The sequence below is a fragment of the Pelophylax lessonae genome, assembly GCF_965119305.1.
Source record: "Pelophylax lessonae genome assembly, chromosome: 11".
NCBI classification, from domain to species: domain Eukaryota; kingdom Metazoa; phylum Chordata; class Amphibia; order Anura; family Ranidae; genus Pelophylax; species Pelophylax lessonae.
In genome coordinates, this window is record NC_138778.1 from 57,840,549 (window position 1) to 57,859,483 (window position 18,935).

An 18,935-nucleotide genomic window follows, 5' to 3' on the forward strand; every position below is an offset into this window, starting at 1 on the left:
TCACAACTGCGCACTAACACGGGGGGGCAGGGGGGGGGGGGGTGTTCAGTTTAAAACTTTTTTTTTTTTTTAAAGTCCCTTTAAAAATGTTTTTTTTTTCCTATCACAAGGAATGTAAACATTCCTTGCAATAGAAATAAGCAGTGAGAGGTCTTCTGTATGGAGAGATCTCGGGTCAATAAGACCCACTCTCTCTTCTACAATGCATTAGATAAAAAAATTGATCTAATGCTTAAAAAAATGGCCTTGTTTACATTGAGCCAGAATTGACATCAGGACGTCGCTCCAGTCGTCCTAGTTCATAGAGATGAGCAAAGGCCATCTTCCCCCGCTTATCTCTGTGATCAGAAGCCCCAACCGCCGGATTGGTTTTCAGGCTTCCCGATCTGCCAGGTAAGCCGAAAACCACTGGGAAGTGGCAGAAGTGGTGACCCCTCCCACTGCTTCTAAAAATTGAAACAGCGGCGAGGGAATACAGATTAGGGAGGGAGAAGAGAAAAGCAGGAGAGGTGACAGGTCAAACTCTGCTGCCAGGGAGACACAAAAGAGCTAAACTTGCAAAGACAGGGTCTTCTCTTATCTCTTTGGTATTCTCTTGGTTCTCCCTCATGGGCAGCCTGTGATCAACAGCACTGTAAATCTTCTGATAGTCTTCCTCTCTAACTGAGTCAAGACATAACAGTCAAGAGTGGAAATGTACATATTTTGATTGAAGAAAGTGACATATAGTTATTATAACCAAAGAGAGGGTTAGAGTTTCCAATAAGGAAGTCATTGCATTGGGCTTCAACAAAATGGCTGCATTTTACAGCATACACTAATTTTGATAGCATCATTATTAATGTGGAATGTATGCTATTTTGTTTAAGAACAATATTTGTTATGGGTAAAGTTCTGCTTTAAGAGTTGCTCATAGAAATAGAACTGCGTCTTCACATTACATTATGGTCGCATTTGTCTCATGTTCACATGTTCTTTTTGCATTTAAGCCTTTATATTACAGATCTAGTCATATCTGTTTCATAGTAATGTACCCTTTTGTATTTCCAGTTTACCCTTATCTTGACAACATGGCTCGTGATAACCATGGAAGTCCACAAGAGGATGCCGCCTTGATCAGCTTGTCGCCAAGTACCTCCAGCTCACCTCGACCTCCTCGTCCTGTCTCTGACCTGCCAGGTAATTACATTCCTATTCAGGGCTGGTGCAAGAATTTTTGCCTACATAGGCGAAGGTTCATTTTGATGCCCCCCAAAACCATACAGATGTATATGGACTTACACTTGCCTGCATCCAATCCAATCTGCTAAAGGGGATCCATCCATTCATCTAGTGGATTGGATTGAGTGACAGTTGGATGTACACGGACAGATGGTCCCTTTACATCCGATCGCCCATAGAGGAGAGCAAGCTCTGTCCGGCATCCACCTGCTCAATAGGGATCAACGGATAGATTCCCCGCTGAGCAGGCGGATTTAAGCCGGAGTCTGCCCATGTGAAAGGGGCCTAATAGTACATCTTATTATACATCTCATCTAGTAGACTATTGAGACACAGGAAGGAACAGGGGCTGTGTATCCTATACAATCTATCAAGCCATAGAACACCTGCTAGAGCAGGGACAGCCCAGAGCCTGCATGTGTAAAGGGATGCTGGGGATGCCATATTCCTTGCACCATCCCCCAGTACACAGCCAACTACAGACAGTGACTCACCACGGTTCTCCTTCCGTGCAAGCCCGTGATAGAGATGGCAGACAGTGCAGAGTCCCGGTGTGAGGAGTTTGGTCCCGCACATCAGCAGCCACTGAAAACAAAACCAAAATAACCCTTGTGTCAGCACGAGGAGCAGCCCATCCCCTGAGCACTGCAAGGCTGGACCGGAGCACGGTGACTTTACCTTGTGTCCTCTTCATCCTATGGGGGGAAACTGCACATGCGATGGAGATGGCATAGGAGGCACTACGTCCATCAGTTCAGTCTGGATCTTTGTCAAAGGACAGATTCTTATTATGAATGAGCAGTCAGTGTGGGCGCAGCAAGTTTCTTTAGGCCTCCCACCCTGTGCCTTAGTGGTTCCTGTGGGTCATCCAGTCCCCATCCACTCCCCCCTCCCCTCTTAGCATAGGGTAGTGTGGCGGTCTGGGCTGCTTCTTGGGCTAGGGCAGGACGATGTACTAGCATTGGCGGGGGGGGTGCACGCTGCCGGCGGCCGGGCAATCGGCTGCGGGGAGGGGACTGTACCTGGTGGGGGCTCCTGCCCGGTTCCCTGCTTTCCTTTTTGTGCATTGCCTGGGCCCCAGGGATCCCTCCTGGGTCCCTTGGGGCCTCGTGGAGCCGCCATTTTGTTGTAGCCTATATACTGTACAGGGCGGCAGCCATGTTTGTGTAGTCCGGTGACCATTTTGCATTGGTCTGGCATTGAAATCAATGGTGGCCATTACAGAGGAGCCTTCTGGGCACCGACTTTGGCCGTGGGAGCCCCTCCTTATCCCCTGGTGCTGACTCCTGGGTCTCTTTTCTTCCTGGATGCTGCACGTAGAGTGCTTTTGTCCTGGTACTGCCAGTGACTGTCTGGTGGGGTGGCAAGTCTGGTGAGGTCCTCCCTCTCTGCTGCAGGATCGGGGGTGTGCTCTGTTGCTGGGTTCCGGGTGGGGTTATTAGCACGATAGGGGTGTCCCCTAGCAGTGCCTTTTTGCACGTTTTCTGGGGTCCCCTTATTTCTCATGGAGTCTTTGGAACACATTTCCCCACCTGACCCCCCTCTCAGAGCCTGCGGGGCCCTCCAAGTCCCAACCATCCATTGATGCTCTGACGGCGGTCCTGGAGTCTTTTGTTTACAGGGGGAGGTAGCTTTTTGGCGGTGGGCTAGTAAAAAGCACCCCTCCGTCTTCCCCTACCTCATCTGTCTCCTCAGATCCTGGATCTCTTTCGGCCGCCGCAGATGGGGCACGCCGCCTGATTTCTCAGATAGAGTGAGGATGATTCCTCCTGTAGCCGCGCACGAAAAGGCGCTGCTGGACGCACTGATTGTGTCTGTGCGTGAGACTTTAAAAATGGAGGACGCAGCTGAAGCTGCGGCGGAGGCACCGGTTCCTTTTGGCACTCACAAGCTGTCTTGAGCGGCAAAGGTTTCCCTTCCCCTCCTATTTAGACAGATTTGTCGCAAAAGAGTGGGAATGTCCAAAACGTCCCTTTGTGGTCTCTAAGCGATTTGCAATAAGGTACCCCTTTGAAGAGTCCCTCCTTAAAAGTAGACTGTTCCACCGGTGGTGGATCCCCCGGTTTCCAGCTTGAATAAGGCAACCATGATTCCGGTAGAAGAATCGCCGGCATTTAAGGATGTGGCTGACAGGAAAGCGGAGGCTGTGGCCCGCAATATGTTCACTGTGGCTGTGCATACGGCCCTTTCGAACAACATCTCCATCTACAGGGGTTTTAGCAATATTTCACCCAGTGGACCCAGCATTCTTTTAGCGATCATCATCGGATCATACCGGGCTGGTACATTAACAGCATTTATTGGCTTTTATTGACTTCCATTGTATTTTATCATTGCTAATTTCTCCAAAAAGCAGTTCCTTGCATCCATTGGCCTGTTAATCATCATCTTGATAATACCAATATCCGGATAGCGCTGTTTCCCTTTGTTTGCTGGTTTATCTGTGATGCCTCTTTGGATGTGGGAAGAGTCTCAAAGGGTTCAAAGCCTTTCAAGGCCTCTTTGGGTGGATCCAAGCAACCTTGGTTTGGAAAGCCCAGAGCGGGATTATCCAGACCGCGGACATGGCTCCTTCTGCATGAAGGTGCACCCTCACCCATGCCTGGAGTGGGGGGACATCTTCGCTGGTTTCCGGGCCCATGGGCCTCCTTCGTGCAAGACAAGTGCATCCACAAATTGATATGGTCCGGCTACAAGATTGAGTTTCGTTCTTACCATCTGTAAAGGTTTTTTCCTTCCAATGTGCCTCTGTCCCCGGAAGCTCTCTTTGGGGTGGTGCAAGACCTGTTACTTCAGGACGTGATTGTCCTGGTTCCAACATCGGAATGTTTTCAGGGGTTTTACTCTAACCTGTTCAGTTTCCCGAAGAAAGAGGGAAAGGTGCGTCCAATTCTGGTTCTCAAAGCCCTGAACTGCTTTGTGCAGGTACAGAAGTTCAGAATGGAATCTATTCGCAAGGTGGTGACATCCTTGCATCAGGGGGATTTCCTTGCCTCTTTCGACATCAAGGATGCTTACTTACACATTTCAATATGTGTCTGTCACCAGCACTTCCTCCGCTTTGCTGTGGGTAAGGAATTATCAGTATGTGGCGTTAGCCTTTGGTCAGAGGCGTACCTAGGGTCTCCAGCGCCCTTGGCGAGGAACTGTATCGGCGCCCCCCCCCCCCAGGGAGAGAGAGTTTGACAGAGAGAGAGACGGGGGGTTTACAGAGAGAGGAGGTGACAGAGGGAGAGAGAGAGATGGGGTGACCGGGAGAGAGATGGGGTGACCGGGAGAGAGATGGGGTGACCGGGAGAGAGATGGGGTGACCGGGAGAGAGATGGGGTGACAGGGAGAGAGATGGGGTTACAGGGAGAGGACAGGAGAGGGGGGTATAGTCAGGTGGACGAGTGGATGTAGTCAGGTGGACAGGAGAGGGAGGTGCTGCCAGGTGGAAAGAAGAGGGGGGGATGCAGCCAATTGGGGGCAGATGGAGCCAGGTGAACAGGAGAGGGGGGTGAAGCCAGGTGGGGGGAGGACAGAGCCAGGTGGACAGGAGAGGGGGGTGGAGCTAAGTAGGGGGAGGACAGAGCCAGGTGGACAGGAGAGGGGGGGTACAGCCAGGCACAAGGGGGGGGATGTAGCCAGGTGGACAGGAGAGGGCGGTGCAGCCAGATGGGAGGGGGGTGCAGCCAGATGGGAGGGGGGGGCAGAGCCAGGTGGAAAGAAGAGAAGGGGTGCAGACAAAATTGGGGAATATGAAGCCAGATGGACAAGACAGGGGGGAGGACAGAGCCAGGTGGACAGGAGGAGGGGGGGTTGCAGCTAGGTCGGGGGGAGAACAAAGCCAGGTGTGTAGGAGAGGGGGGTACAGCCAGGTGGAGGGGAGGTACACCCAAGGTGGAGGGGGTGCAGCCAGGTGGACAGGAGGGGGTTGCAGCCAGGTGGACAGGAGGGAGGTGCAGCCAGGTGGACCAGAGAGGGGGGGAGGACAGAGCCAGGTGGACAGGAGGGAGGGAGGTGCAGCCAGGTGGACCAGAGAGGGGGGGAGGACAGAGCCAGGTGGACAGGAGGGAGGGAGGTGCAGCCAGGTGGACCAGACAGGGGGGAGGACAGAGCCAGGTGGACAGGAGGGAGGGAGGTGCAGCCAGGTGGACAGGAGGGAGGGAGTGCAGCCAGGTGGGGGAGAACAGATCCAGGTGGGTAGGAGGGGGGTACAGCTAGGGGGAGAGGGGAGGTGCAGCCAGGTTGACAGGAGGGGGGTGCAGCCAGGTGGACCAGAGAGGGGGAGGACAGAGCCAGGTGGACAGGAGGGAGGGAGGTGCAGCCAGGTGGACCAGAGAGGGGGGAGGACAGAGCCAGGTGCACAGGAGGGGGGAGGGAGGTGCAGCCAGGTGGACCAGAGAGGGGGGAGGACAGAGCCAGGTGCACAGGAGGGGGGACGGAGGTGCAGCCAGGTGGACCAGAGAGGGGGAGGACAGAGCCAGGTGCACAGGAGGGAGGGAGTGCAGCCAGGTGGGGGGAGAACAGAGCCAGGTGGGTAGGAGGGGGGGGGTTCTTACCTTAGATGTCATCACTGGTACTTTTTCCCAGCTCCCTCCATGTGTCAGGCAGCGGCAGTCACAGCTCATGCAGGGAAAACCTCCTCCAGCTCCACCCCTTTGATAGGTCATCTGATCTCTGGAATCTACTAACTAGCCGCGGGGGGCGGTCTGCAGAGCTCTACCATCCCAGCTGTCTGGTCCACAATGCCGCCCACCCTGCTCATCCAATGGCTGCACATCCCCCATGAATGGAGATGGGCACAGAGCTGACAAGGCACACTGACACCGCTCAGATCCAACTGACGGAGGAGGCCGATTGAGTTACTGCAAATCTCCCCCTCCTCTTCGGTGTCTCTGATCACAGCTGCAGAGCCCTGGCTGCTCCGACTGCCTGGTTCGCATAGTGGGAGCGCCGGCACTGGGCGCAGGCTGCACGGAGGAGCGGTAATTCACTACTACACTGCCAATTTTTTTGCGCCCCCCCCCCCCTCAGCCTGCGCCCCTGGCGGGCGCCGTTCTCGCCAACCCCACGGTACGCCCCTGCCTTTGGTCTCGCCTCCGCTACTCGGGTCTTCACAAAGTGTTGGCCCGGGGGCTGGCGTTGTTAAGTCAGCGAGGGATCGCAGTGCTGGGCTACCTGGCCGACTTTCTCCTACGAGCAGAGTCCTCTACTGCTCTAGTGGACAACATGGAAATCACTATACGGACTCTGAGGGAGTTCAGCTGGCTCCTGAATTATCAGAAGTCTGCTCTGGTTCCAACCACAAAGCTGGACTATCCAGCTTCCTTCCTCTGGACGAACTCCGGAAATTGCATGCTGGGCTTCATCTTCTGCTGTCCAGCAGGCGGTCGTCTCTCCAGACTTGCATGCGGGTTCTGTGCCTGATGGTTTTTACCTTTGAGGCAGTCAAATTTGCACAGTTTCATACGAGATCCTTGCAAAGGGAGACCTTGGACAAATGGGACAAGTGTACGAAGTCTCTGGACAATCAAATCCGGCGGAGCTGGGATACAAAAAGGTCTCTGGTTTGGTGGCTTCGATCTCCAGCTCTTCGTCAGGGAAAATCCTTTCTCCCCCAGTATTGGACAGTGGTTACCACAGATGCCAGTCTGTCCGGGTGGGGAGGTGTCCTTGGCGGGAGCTCCGCTCAGGGAGTTTGGACACTGGAAGAGTCCAGACTCCCGATCAGTGTCCTGCAATTTTAAGCGATCAGACTGTGCCTGAATCTCTGGACAGATCACCTTCAGGGGTGTCCGTTGCAAATCAAATCTGACAACGCCACGACTGTGGCTTATGTTAATCATGTTGGCAGCTCTGGAGGTAGCTGCCATTCTCTGGTGGGCAGAACACTTAGTTCCGGCCCTCTCCGCCGTACAAATTCCAGGGGTGGAAAATTGGCAGGCGGATTATCTCAGTCAGCAGGTGTTGGACCAAGGGGAGTTGTCCCTTCATCCAGATGTTTCATCAGCTGTGTATCCGATGGGGCACCCCAGAGGTGGATGGTTGTCATCTCGGCTCAACAGGAAGGTGCAAAGGTTTGTGGCACGGTCGCGGGATCTGCTAGTGGACACCACAAACCGCTGGTGGCCTTCTGGGGCCAGTATTGTCTGATTTACGCCCTCCCTCCTTTCTGCTGAGACTCTTACGCAGGATCGAGGCAGAAGAGAATTCTGGTCAGTCTAGTGGCCCTGGACTGGCCTCCCCAGTCTTGGTACGTCGACCTGGTGCGGCTTGTTGCTGACGTCCCTTGGAGACTGCCTCTCAGAATGGATCTGTTGCCCCAAGGGCCGATCCTCCATCCGGCTTTTACAGTCAAAGAGAAAACAGAGGCGCCTTTAAGTGTAGACTTTATAACACATTTATTAATAAAAATATGCACTCACATCTGTAACAAAGTGCTCATGAGAAAAAACCCATTCCGATGTTTCCGAGATGAGATGGGTGGTAGACGTGATCATCTGGTCTGTGCAGCCGTCCTACTGAGACCGAGCCCTCCTCACCGTGGCCGGCAGTAACGGCGGAGCTGGAGACAGGAAAGAAGCTCGTAGTCTGTCAGTGGAAGCGAGGCTTGGTTTACCGTCGGATAGAGATGACGTCATGAAAGTGTGACGCGTTTCCGAGCGTGCGTACTGCCGAGGGAGGGGCAGCCGCGCTCCTTCTTCACAGCTGTTCACAGCCTCTGTTTTCTCTTTGTTTGTAGCCCCGTGGATCCCCTGGCTTTGGTTTCTTGAAGGCTGCCCTAAATTGGTGGACTTTTTTTCCCCTTCCATCCAACTCAGTGACTGTATTTAATCCATATGGACTTTGGCCTATTGTGTGACTTATGCGCCTGTGTTACATGTTTGATGTTCCTGCTTTTACAGTCACTGGCTTTGACGGCTTGGCTGTTAAAATCCAGGTGCTGAAGGATAGAGGTTTGTCTGGGTTGGTGATTCCAACACTGTTAAATGCTAGGAAGTCTACCTCTAGGAAGATCTACCATTGTACGTGGAAAGCATACATTTTGTGGTGTGATTCACTTGGTGTTCACCCTAGCTATTTTTTGGTGGCTGGGATCTTGACCTTTCTTCAAATGGAGGTTGAACAGAAATTGGCTTTGAGTACTATCAAGGGCCAGGTTTCGGCCTTGGCAGTCTTCTTTCAGGAAGACCCCTGGCCACGCACTCCCTGGTGCGTACCTTTTATTCAGGGGGTTCGACATTTGGCTACACCAGTGCGGTCTCCCCTACCACCTTGGGAATCTTAACTTGGTGCTTTTAGTCATCCAGAATCCTCCCTTTGGGAGTATTCAGGAGATTCCCCTGCTTTCGTTGTCCCAGGAGGTTGCTTATTTGGTTGCTTTCACCTCTGTGTGCAGGGTGTCGGAATTGGTGGCATTGACTTGCCGCACCTCTTACTTGATGATCCGCAAAGATAAGGTGGTTCTTCACCCCTGTCCATCATTCCTTCCAAAAGTTCTCTGATTTCCATTTAAATGAGGACATTGTGTTGCCTTCCTTGCATCCCAGGCCGAAACATCCTAAGGAAATTGCGTTGCATGCCCTGGATGTGGTTCAGGCAATTCGGGTGTACCTGGCAGCTACGGAGTCTTTTAGGAAATCAGACTCAGTATTTGTACTCACGGATGGGCCTTTAAAAGGACTGCCCGCTTCATCTGCTACCATTTCTAGATGAATCAGACAGATGGTGACTCAGGCCTATTCGATTAAGGGTCAGGTTCCTTCTCTCCCTGTGAGGGAACTCTCTACATGGGTGCTTAATGCTTCTTGGGCCTTCCGTCATAAGGCGTCAGTGATGCAGGTGTACAAGGCGGCTACCTGATTCTCGGTGCACACTTTCACAAAGTTTGCCTCTTTTGGCCGCAAGGTTTTGCAGGCTGCTGTTTAGAGGGTCTGTTCCCTCTTTGGGGAAGTTATTTTCAGGTGGGCTCTAGTTGTTTTTGGTTGAGCTCCTCTTACCTGGTTGGCTACGGTTTAGCCTTTGCAAATTTTTGCTGTTCCCACCCCTCATGTTTTGACAGTGTTTTGGGACTTCTCACTGGTCAAGATTCTCAGGAGCTGGTCCGTCAATGAACGAATGGGAAAATGGGATTTTTGACTTACCGTAAAATCCATTTCTCTGATGCTCATTGACGGACACAGCACTCTCCCCTCTATGGAGTTGTAATACTTCTGATAATGCTTGTGACGAAACAGAGTACCTATAGCAGAGAGGGGGAGTATACCTCCTGGGACTGCCCATAGGCGTAGTCGAGCCTTTTTTTCTGCCCAGTGTCCTACTCCTGTAGGGGCAGTATAACCCACTGGTCAAGATTCAGGAGCTGTGTCCTTCAATGAAGATCAGAGAAATGGGTTTTACGGTAAGTCAAAAATCCCATTTTATATATATATATCTATATATATAGATATATATAATAATATCCACAGTTGATCCAGAGGAAGGCAAAGAAAAACCCCAATAAAGCATGACCAAATTTGCTCCTGCAGGGGAAAAAATTCCCTCCTGATCTCCCAAGAGACTATGGGATATTCCCTGGATCAACTTTTCCTATAAATATTAGTATCCGGGTATATTATGTGTATCTTTGAAAGAATTTAGGCCTTTCTTAAAAGAATCTACTAAACTGGCCAGAACCAGCTCTAGAGGGAGTCTATTCCACATTTTCACAGCTCTTACTTTGAAGGAGCCTTTATGTAGGGATTGCCACTTGTGGAACCAAATCCTTCTGTCTACCTTTTCTTCTTTAGTTCCCTCTTTCTGGTCCAATATATAGACCTGAATAAAAATGTACTATTTAAAGTGACACTGTTGTCGCCAAAATCTTTAAAAGCACTTCCATGTGAAAGAAGAGATATTATACTTACCTCTCTGGTGGCCTGTATCTTCTATCTTAACTTTGTTTAACTACTACTACGGGCTTTCTCAGCATTCAACACTACCAGGATTGCCGGATGCCTTTGTTCCCCATTGTACATTGTGGTACCTCGTATGTCAATACAGGACATAGTAGGGATGTGGGTCATGGGATAAAATGACCGCATACTGTGTGCATGTTGGTAGGGGGGTGCACAGGCATACAACACTCCCGGAAGTGGCGAATGCTGAAGATTGTGACAGAGGGTGTAGTGGTTCAACTGGGAGAACATAGGAGACAGGGCTGTTGAATGTTAGTATTAGAAGACCTCTTCTTTTGCAGAGATGCTATAAGGTTTTTTCTTTTTAAAGAAAATAGTTTTACATTAACCTAAAAAAAGGTTTTTAATGCACCAAACCTTTCATCCTCCCTCTAAATTATCATGTTTGTTATTTTAAAAGTCATTATAATGGAGAAGCTGTAATGGGGAAAAAAAAGAGCCCCTTTGAGTAAAAAGTTGAACTCCAGATATGATGATAATTGCATAATTACATTGGTCCAGCTTGTACCATTGTACTGTAAGTATGCATATCTCTTACCTGAGGGACCACTGGGAAGCCTAAAATCACTCTAGTAGTTGACACACCTGTGACACTCACTTTAGTAGTTTGTGAATACAAAGCATTCACTGATTGGATGAGGTGGGGACCTTGATTTCAGCCGTTTTGTCCCACCTCGTCCAATCAGACAACACTTTGTATTCATAATTAAAGGCGTACTATAAATGGCAGTGGTGCCAAGCGAGCAATATCCTGAGGTCAGTAGTATGCTATAGGCGACCACTCGGCACAAAACCCGAAAGATCACAGTTATCACTTTAGTAGCATCAACTACTACAATGATTGTCAATTTACCAAGTGCCCTCTTAGTAGAGCTGCACTATTCTGGATAAAATGAGAATCACAATTTATTTTTTCGTCGATCCCCACTGAGCAGGCGGATGACAGCTCCGTCTCCGCTCTGTGTGCGGAGAGGGAGCTGTCAGATCCCCGCTGTTCTCTATGGGGGAATCATATGAGAACGGACCGCCTGTCCGTTCTCATCCGATCCCATCTGATCCGCTGGAAGGACGGAAAATAGGTTTTCCACCCGTCTGGATTTCACGGACAGGATCGGAATCGGATAGCCGCTGCCCCATAGGGATGCATGGAGGAACCGATCAGGTCCCCCTAAAAAACTGACAGGAGGATCTGATCGGATCATTCGTGTGAAAGGACCCTTAGTCTTTAGGAGGTTAATCTGCCCTCACTTAGGTTCCTTTCACACTGAGCGGATCGTTTTTTGATCCGCTCCTGCACTTTTTTTTTTTTTTTTCTACGGACACGGATGACACTTGTGTCATCCGGTCCGTATGTCCGTTTATCATCCCATCCGTTTGCAGATGATAAACTGACATAATGTATGTCAATGGGATTGCGGATGTCAGCGGATGACACCCCTGACATCCGTTTTTGCGTCCGTTCCATTTTTTTAAACAGAAGAAAAATAGGGTTCTCTTCCGTTCCAAAAAATGGAACTGATAGGAAAGGACGCAAATCGGATGTCAAGGGATGGTCATCCCCTGACATCCACAACCCCATTTACATGCATAATGTCCGTATTTCATCCGCAAAAAAATGGGAGGAAAAACTGACATACGGACCACCCATGTGAAAGGACCCTTACAGACGGAAGTTCATTCCTTGATCTAAGACTCCATTCACACCTGGGCGTTTTTGAGCGTTTTTCAGCTCCAAAAACGTTTAGAAAAAACGTTCCAAAACGCCCAACAAGTAAAACCCCATTCATTTAAATGGCCCCTGTTCACATCTGAGCATTTTAACGCCTGAAGCATAACGCCTGTAGCTGAAAAAAGTACATGAGCTTCTTTTTGGGCTGATTACCAGCGTTTTTGATAGATGTCAATGCCTGCCTCCAAAAACGGCTGAAAATCGCGGTAAAAATGGCGGTAAAAAACGCACGAAAATGCTACGCTCAGGGCCGGTTCACACTTCTGTGAGTGCGCCGATCGCATGTAATTCAGAGCACACTGCTCCTTCATTACATGCGATCGGAGGTGCGGATGCGAGTTCAGCCATACACTTTGTATGGCTGAATTCACACTGTATCCGCACCAAACACGCACATGACCCTTTTTTCCAGCCGCATCAGGATCGGATCGCACAGTGGTTCACACTTGTGTGATTCGATCCTGTGCGAACTGTCAGATCGCACTGCGATATGCGATCAAACTGGGGGTGTCGTTAAGATTTCATTGACACCCCCTGCGTATCGCATATGGCAGTGTGAACTGCCAGGGGTGCGTTTGCGATGCGGGAACAGGCTGCGAATTCGCAGCCTTCCCGCATCGCACAAGTGTGAACCGGGACTCAATTGTGAATGCAGCCTAAAATAAGAAAATGATTCATTGAAAAGCATTGTGTTTATATTTCTCTTGCAGCCTTAACAATGTTGATAAACATTTGCGGGAGGCTCTTTTTTTAAAACTTTTTAAAACTTTTTTTTTTTTTTTTTACAGCTGCGATTGAGCAGAGAATGGCTCTGTAAGAATTGAGGAAATGCCGTTTTAAGATCGTGAGGGGGGGGGATCAAGATGACAATTTTTTAACGATTAATCGTGCAGCCCTACCTCTTGGGTAAAAAAATATGCATACCTACATTGGTTCAAGCTGGATTAATGTGACTATGCACTTAGGATCAGTTTAGTTTTAGCCAATTATTTTTTTGTGTAGTAATTCTTCAAGGTTTTTTTTAAAGTAAGGGTGTTGTATGGATGTGTCCTTTGCCTGCATGTATTCTTCATAAAAAATGCCCCTTGTTCTCATATCAAAACTTTGGGCTAATATGTGGTGCTCAATATTTTGTTTTCCCAGATGAACTTATACAGGCTGGATGGGAGAAGTGCTGGAGTAAGAGGGAGAGTCGTCCTTATTATTTCAATCGTTTTACCAATCAGTCTCTCTGGGAGATGCCTGTCCTTGGGCAGCACGATGTCATTGTGAGTACCACTACCAACATCATAACAAGATGTTAAAGATCTTCAATTGTTTTACTTTCTTTCATTGAAAATTAGATATTTATTTTCCTTGCATTTATCATCACTGTTCTTGTATGAGCCAGCACTGTTATAATTGAATAGGTTTTTCTGAATAAATCTTCATTTTGGTTTTTAGAAAGCTCGATTTTTTTTAAGGGGGATCAAGCATAGCCTGATATTTAAAAGTAGTGGATCTCACAACTAAGGGCTTTGTGTGCGGAATGAGTCAAGGACCCTATCTTGATACCTGGTTACTTTTGTGCACCTGTATTTATCCATCGATTTCAGTCTATCATTAAGCAGCATGGTAGCTATTTTGCATATTTTTTGCATGCATAGCCTTTGATTTAAAAGTAATGCAGCCAATCTCAACTTTGCTTTTTTTTTTAAATAGGCCTTATAGGAGTTCAGAGCAAAAATCAATGCTTTGTTGTTGCTCTTAGAGATCATATACAGTACCCAATGCTGGTTGTTCCTTTTCTTTAGAGAAATGGAGAAAAAAAACTTTTTATCATGAATGTACCACATTGATTAGCTGAGCTGGGAGAACATCACAGCAAAACCTGATGGTAAAGCAAATGAAGAAATGTGTTCACTAGGGTTGAGATCAGGGCTCTGCATAAGCCACTCGAGTTCCTCCATAACAAACTCATCACACCATCTCTTTATGGACATGGACCTGGATTTGTGTAAAGGGGTTCAGTCATGACGAAAAACAGAAATTGGCCATTTCCAAACTGTTACCAAAAGGTTGGAAGAGAACAAACAGCCTTTCTAAACCTTTTTAACATAGAAGTACTCTTAAAAATATCTTTCCAGGAAACCCCTGCTAATAATTACCGTGTCCACAGCTCATGGCACATTGGCTTTAAATTGGTGCTCATTGGGAAAAGGATCCCTTTACATTGATGGTCATTGGGAGAAGGGCCTCCATACAAAGGTTGTCAGTGAAAAGAATCATCCTTACATTGCTGGTCAGTGGGAAGAATGCTTCTTACATTGTTGATCAGCGAGAAGAATGCTCCTAACACTGGACATCAGTGGAAAATATGTGGTATTGGTGGTTAGTGGGAAGAATGGCCCTTACATTGGTGGTTGGTAGGAAACATTCCCCTTATATTTGGTGTTAATGGGTAGAAAGGCCCCTTTACAGATAGGTAAAAATACAAATGGTTTGCTCTTCCTTTTCACCCTTTCTCCCACCCTTCCATTCTGCACTTAATATCCTCCCCTCTGCACCATATGTCCCATTCCTTATTGCTTTTCCATCTGTCACCATACTTAGCACCCTTCCCCCATCCTATATCTTTCCAGGTATTTTTATATATATATATATATATATATATATATATATATATATATATATATATATATATATATATATATATATATATATTTAAAATTTGTACATAAATTAAGACTCAATTTATTTGCCAAATATTTTATTGGAGGACAAGCTATTTTTTTATATTAAATGGAAGACTTTGGATCTATTCCTTCAGAGCTTGTATCTATTAGTGTTCTATCTGTGTTATTTACTATGAAAGCCTAACTATTGTACCATTCTGATTATGTATCTTTATGTTCATGACATACATGCTTGTCTTGCCTTGCCATGCCTGAAATAATTCGGATGGGTATCCACATAGTTTTAGCCATAGGGTAGATATGGTGGTCAGGGGTCCACTATCTTTTGGCCATATAGATACTTCCTTAGATAGTAAGCTTGTCAGGCTGAGCTCCCTTCTATTGTATATCTTTGTTATATAGGTTTTGTTGTAAAAATGTATGCATTGGTTTATATAAAATAGTTATAAAATTTAGATTGCTATCAGATCCAGCCAAAATGGGGGGTTGACTCAGTTGTCATCTATTTTCTGTGGGTGCCCTAAAGAGTTGCTACAGGCAAACACATGAAAGATAAATATCAGCGCTAAAGAAGTAACCAGCCCACTAATCCTAAACGCACATTAAAGTCAATGGCACAAATGAAAAAAAGAGAGAAATCTTTAAATTTACACCAGTCACACCGATCACGACATTGAGATCGTGGTACTTCAAGGGAAATAGTACAATTTCAATGTAGCATTTCGGTGCTACTTCAGGTGCCACTTGGAAGACATCTGTGCGACTTCATGCACAGATGTCTGTGCAATTCGCACCTGAACTTACAAAGTGTAGTACAGGAACTACTTTCAAGATTGGTGCGACTCCGATGGACTGCTTCCAATGCGGACAATATGGTGCGACTTGTCATGCGACTTGAAACTTCTCATCTGGTTGCCGCCACACACGCTTGACACCATCTGAACCAACTATATTTATCTTGGTCTCATTTTGTCTTCAGCAAACTGTTTGCAGGCTTTCTTGTGCATCATCTTTAGAAGAGGCTTCCTTCTGGGATGACAGCCATGAAGACCAATTTGATGTAGTATGTGGCGTATGGTCTGAGCACTGATAGGCTGACCCCCCACCTCTTCAATCTCTGCAGCAATGTTGGCAGCACTTATACGTCTATTACCCAAAGACAACCTCTGGATATGACGCTGAGCACGTGCACTCAACTTCTTTGGTCAACCATGGCGAGGCCTGTTTCTGAGTGGAACCTGTGCGGTTAAACCGCTGTATGATCCTGGCCACCATGCAGCAGCTCAGTTTCAGGGCCTTGGCAATCTTCTTATAGCCTAGGCCATCTTTATGTAGAGCAACAATTGTTTTTTTAAGATCCTCAGAGAGTTCTTTGCCATGAGGTGCCATGTTAAACTTCCAGTGACCAGTATAAGAGAGTGAGAGCGATAACACCAAATTTAACACATCTCGCCATTCACACCTGAGACCTTGTAACACTAACGAGTCACATGACACCGGGGAGGGAAAACGGCTAACTGGGCCCAATTTGGACATTTTCACTTATGGATGTACTCACTTTTGTTGCCAGCGGTTTAGACATTAATGGCTGTGTGTTGAGTTATTTTGAGGGGACAGCAAATTTACACTGTTATACAAGCTGTACACTCACTACTTTACATTGTAGCAAAGTGTCATTTCTTCAGTGTTGTCACATGATAAGATATAATAACATTTTTACAAAAATGTGAGGGGTATACTCAGTTTTGTGAGATATTATATAGGTGAAGGGCCTCACCTATACACTGCACTGTAGCGAGGCTTACGCGTTTCCAGAGCAGAACCCTCTTCATCAGAGCAGAAATTATAAAGAGGGTTCTGGCCTAAAAACACCTATACATCTAGATTGTAATCTTGGATCATTGATGTGCCTGTTTCGCTTAAATTTGCTAGTATATTTCCACATGTTTCATTCCAATAAAATGGTTTTATGGTTTGGTTTTTATCGCTGTGTTCATTTAGGGAGATTTCCTATAGTTTCCATTCCCTGAAGGCATCATAATAAATTAAATAATATTTCTCTTACGTCCTCTGACAGTCGCCACCCATTCATACAGTCTTCATGATTGGGTATTGACTTTCTCCACAGGAGCAAGCTAGGCAGCAATTTTGTTAATACAACAAACATTAATATTAATATAGACACACCCACAGGGGGCCGTCCCTCTGGCCTATATCCTCCAGCCAGTACCACTCTAATCCAGTTCTTTGCTGCCTAGCGTCAGGAGTAGGCTAGGTTTTCCCTGCTGGGACCTAGTGTCTCAGTTTTTTTTTTGTTTTATTTCTGAAAAGTGTTTTTTCTTTTAAGAATAGCTTTTTATTTTTTCTCACCTACGCTAGTTAGTCAGAATTTGGAGGACTACAAGCGTCAGCAGAACTGGGCCTCGTACTGGTTAATATAGAACCTTATGGAGTCTCAGTCTGCCATCGAGCGTCACAGGCTTTTGGTACGCCCAGACCTTGCAACGACAGTGCCCCGAGAAGCGGGGACGAGCCTGCAAAGTTTTTCTATCTTCGCTGGGATGTCTCGACGTCGGAACACCCGGGGTTGCTAGAATCCTTCCTGGCTGACGGCACCCCCACCCAGGTGGGAGGTCTCCCGTGTCTGAGCGGTGCCCACGTTCACGGTATGGTGAGTACTACTACCCCTCTGTCCCTGGGAACAGGTTTTTGAGGGGGTATTGAGTGGGCCCACTCTGGGGATGGCGGTACATGTAAAGTTTGCTGTAATATCCCCTCATGGCTGTGGGATGGCCCCCTGTGTCTTACCTTCCCTGTCCCTGCGGGGGGGCTCCTGCGGCGCAGACCGCCATACGGGAAGGTGTGGGGGCTTCCTCCTCCCCAGGGGTGCTCTGTGCAGATCCCAGTGGGGGCCAGTGCGGGCGTTTTCTGTGGCGGAAGGATACAGCGGCATCTGCGGCAACCATTTCCAAATGGATCAGACAAATGATTGTGCAGGCCTATTAGATTAAGGGTCAGGGTCCTCCCTGCCCTGTTAAGGCGCACTCCACTAGAGCGGTTAGTGCATCTTGGGCTTTTCGCCACGGCGTCGGTGGCTCAGATGTGCAAATCGGCGACCTGGTCGTCTGTACACGCCTTTTCTAAGTTTTAAAAACTTGATGTGTTGGCATCCTCGGATGCTTCTTTTGGCCGCCAAAGGTTTTGGGTGCGGCAGTGGTTTAAAGAGACATGCTATTTTTTTTAATGTCTCTTAGTCATGGGGTTTATTTCATTTTTTTCCTGGGTTAGCTCCTGTTGAGCTTTACTTACCCCACTGGTTCGGTTCAGTTTTTTCTCTGACCTGGGTGCTGCGTTGCCTATTTTAAGGTTGCGTCTTCCCACCCCTCACATCTACACTGCTTTGGGATGTCCCAATCGTGAAAACTGTATGAATGGGCGGCGACTGTCAGAGGACGTAAGAGAAAATAGAATTTTTGTAAAATCTTACCGTAAATTTATTTTCTCTGAGTCCTTTGACAGTCGCCGCCCCGCCCCTCTGTTTGGGGTTGACGGTTTTTCATGGACTGCTTGCTACATAACTGGATTAGAGTGGTATTGGCTGGAGGATATAAGCCAGAGGGACGGCCCCCTGTGGGTGTGTCTATATGTTAATGTTTGTTGTATTAACAAAATTACTGCCTAGCTTGCTCCTTCGGAGAAGGCCAATACCCAATCGTGAAGACTGTATGAATGGGCGGCGACTGTCCGAAGACAGGAAGAATTTTACGGTAAGATTTTACAAAAATTCTATTTTCCCCATAATAAGGCCTCTTGCACATGATATTCCTGTTTGAGCATCTACTTTTTCAGATGTTTTTTTTTGTATGTATTTGTGCGTAGCTATGCGCATTTTTCCATATACGCATCCACGCATTTGGACGCTAAAAATTTGTTCTTGCAGTTCTTGTTCTGCACAATATGTAAATGGGCATTTGCACGTATTTGTGCGCATTCGCGCGCATGAGGCGTAAATTACCGACCAAAAAAGCTGATTTTTTTTTACTGAAGAATGCACAGCACTTCTTTATGCGCCTGTGTGTATAGGCACATTACAATTAATGGGCTGTATTTTAGCTCGGAGGAAAAAAAAAAAAAAAAGCTGTACTGAGCTTTTTCAAGCTGCAATGTGCAAGAGGCCTAAATGGAATGTTCCCTTTGACAGTTTTCTATTGTACAAGTCCCCTATGAGGAGTGTTCATTTGTGCAGTTGTGGATTCCCTTCACTCAACAGGACATTAAATGAGGGAAAATGTCCCAACAAGAACAGCTAAAACCCCTCTTTCTCCTAAGGGGGGTGAGGAGAGCTGTTAAAGAGGCTGAAAATCTTAA

At 47.5% G+C, this 18,935-nt stretch overlaps 1 protein-coding gene across 2 annotated transcripts in view; it reads left to right on the forward strand.

Moving 5' to 3' along the window:
* The window catches only part of PCIF1 (phosphorylated CTD interacting factor 1), a 102,424-nt gene that overhangs the window by 11,883 nt on the left and 71,606 nt on the right, over positions 1-18,935 (forward strand). The window contains exons 2-3 of one of the 2 annotated variants that reach the window (XM_082271695.1): positions 1,051-1,179; positions 13,036-13,160. In XM_082271695.1, the coding sequence (XP_082127821.1) occupies positions 1,071-1,179; positions 13,036-13,160 (234 nt within the window). In that variant the 5' untranslated portion in view covers positions 1,051-1,070. The remainder of the gene's footprint in view (positions 1-1,050; positions 1,180-13,035; positions 13,161-18,935) is intronic. The other variant, XM_082271696.1, reaches the window with a different exon arrangement.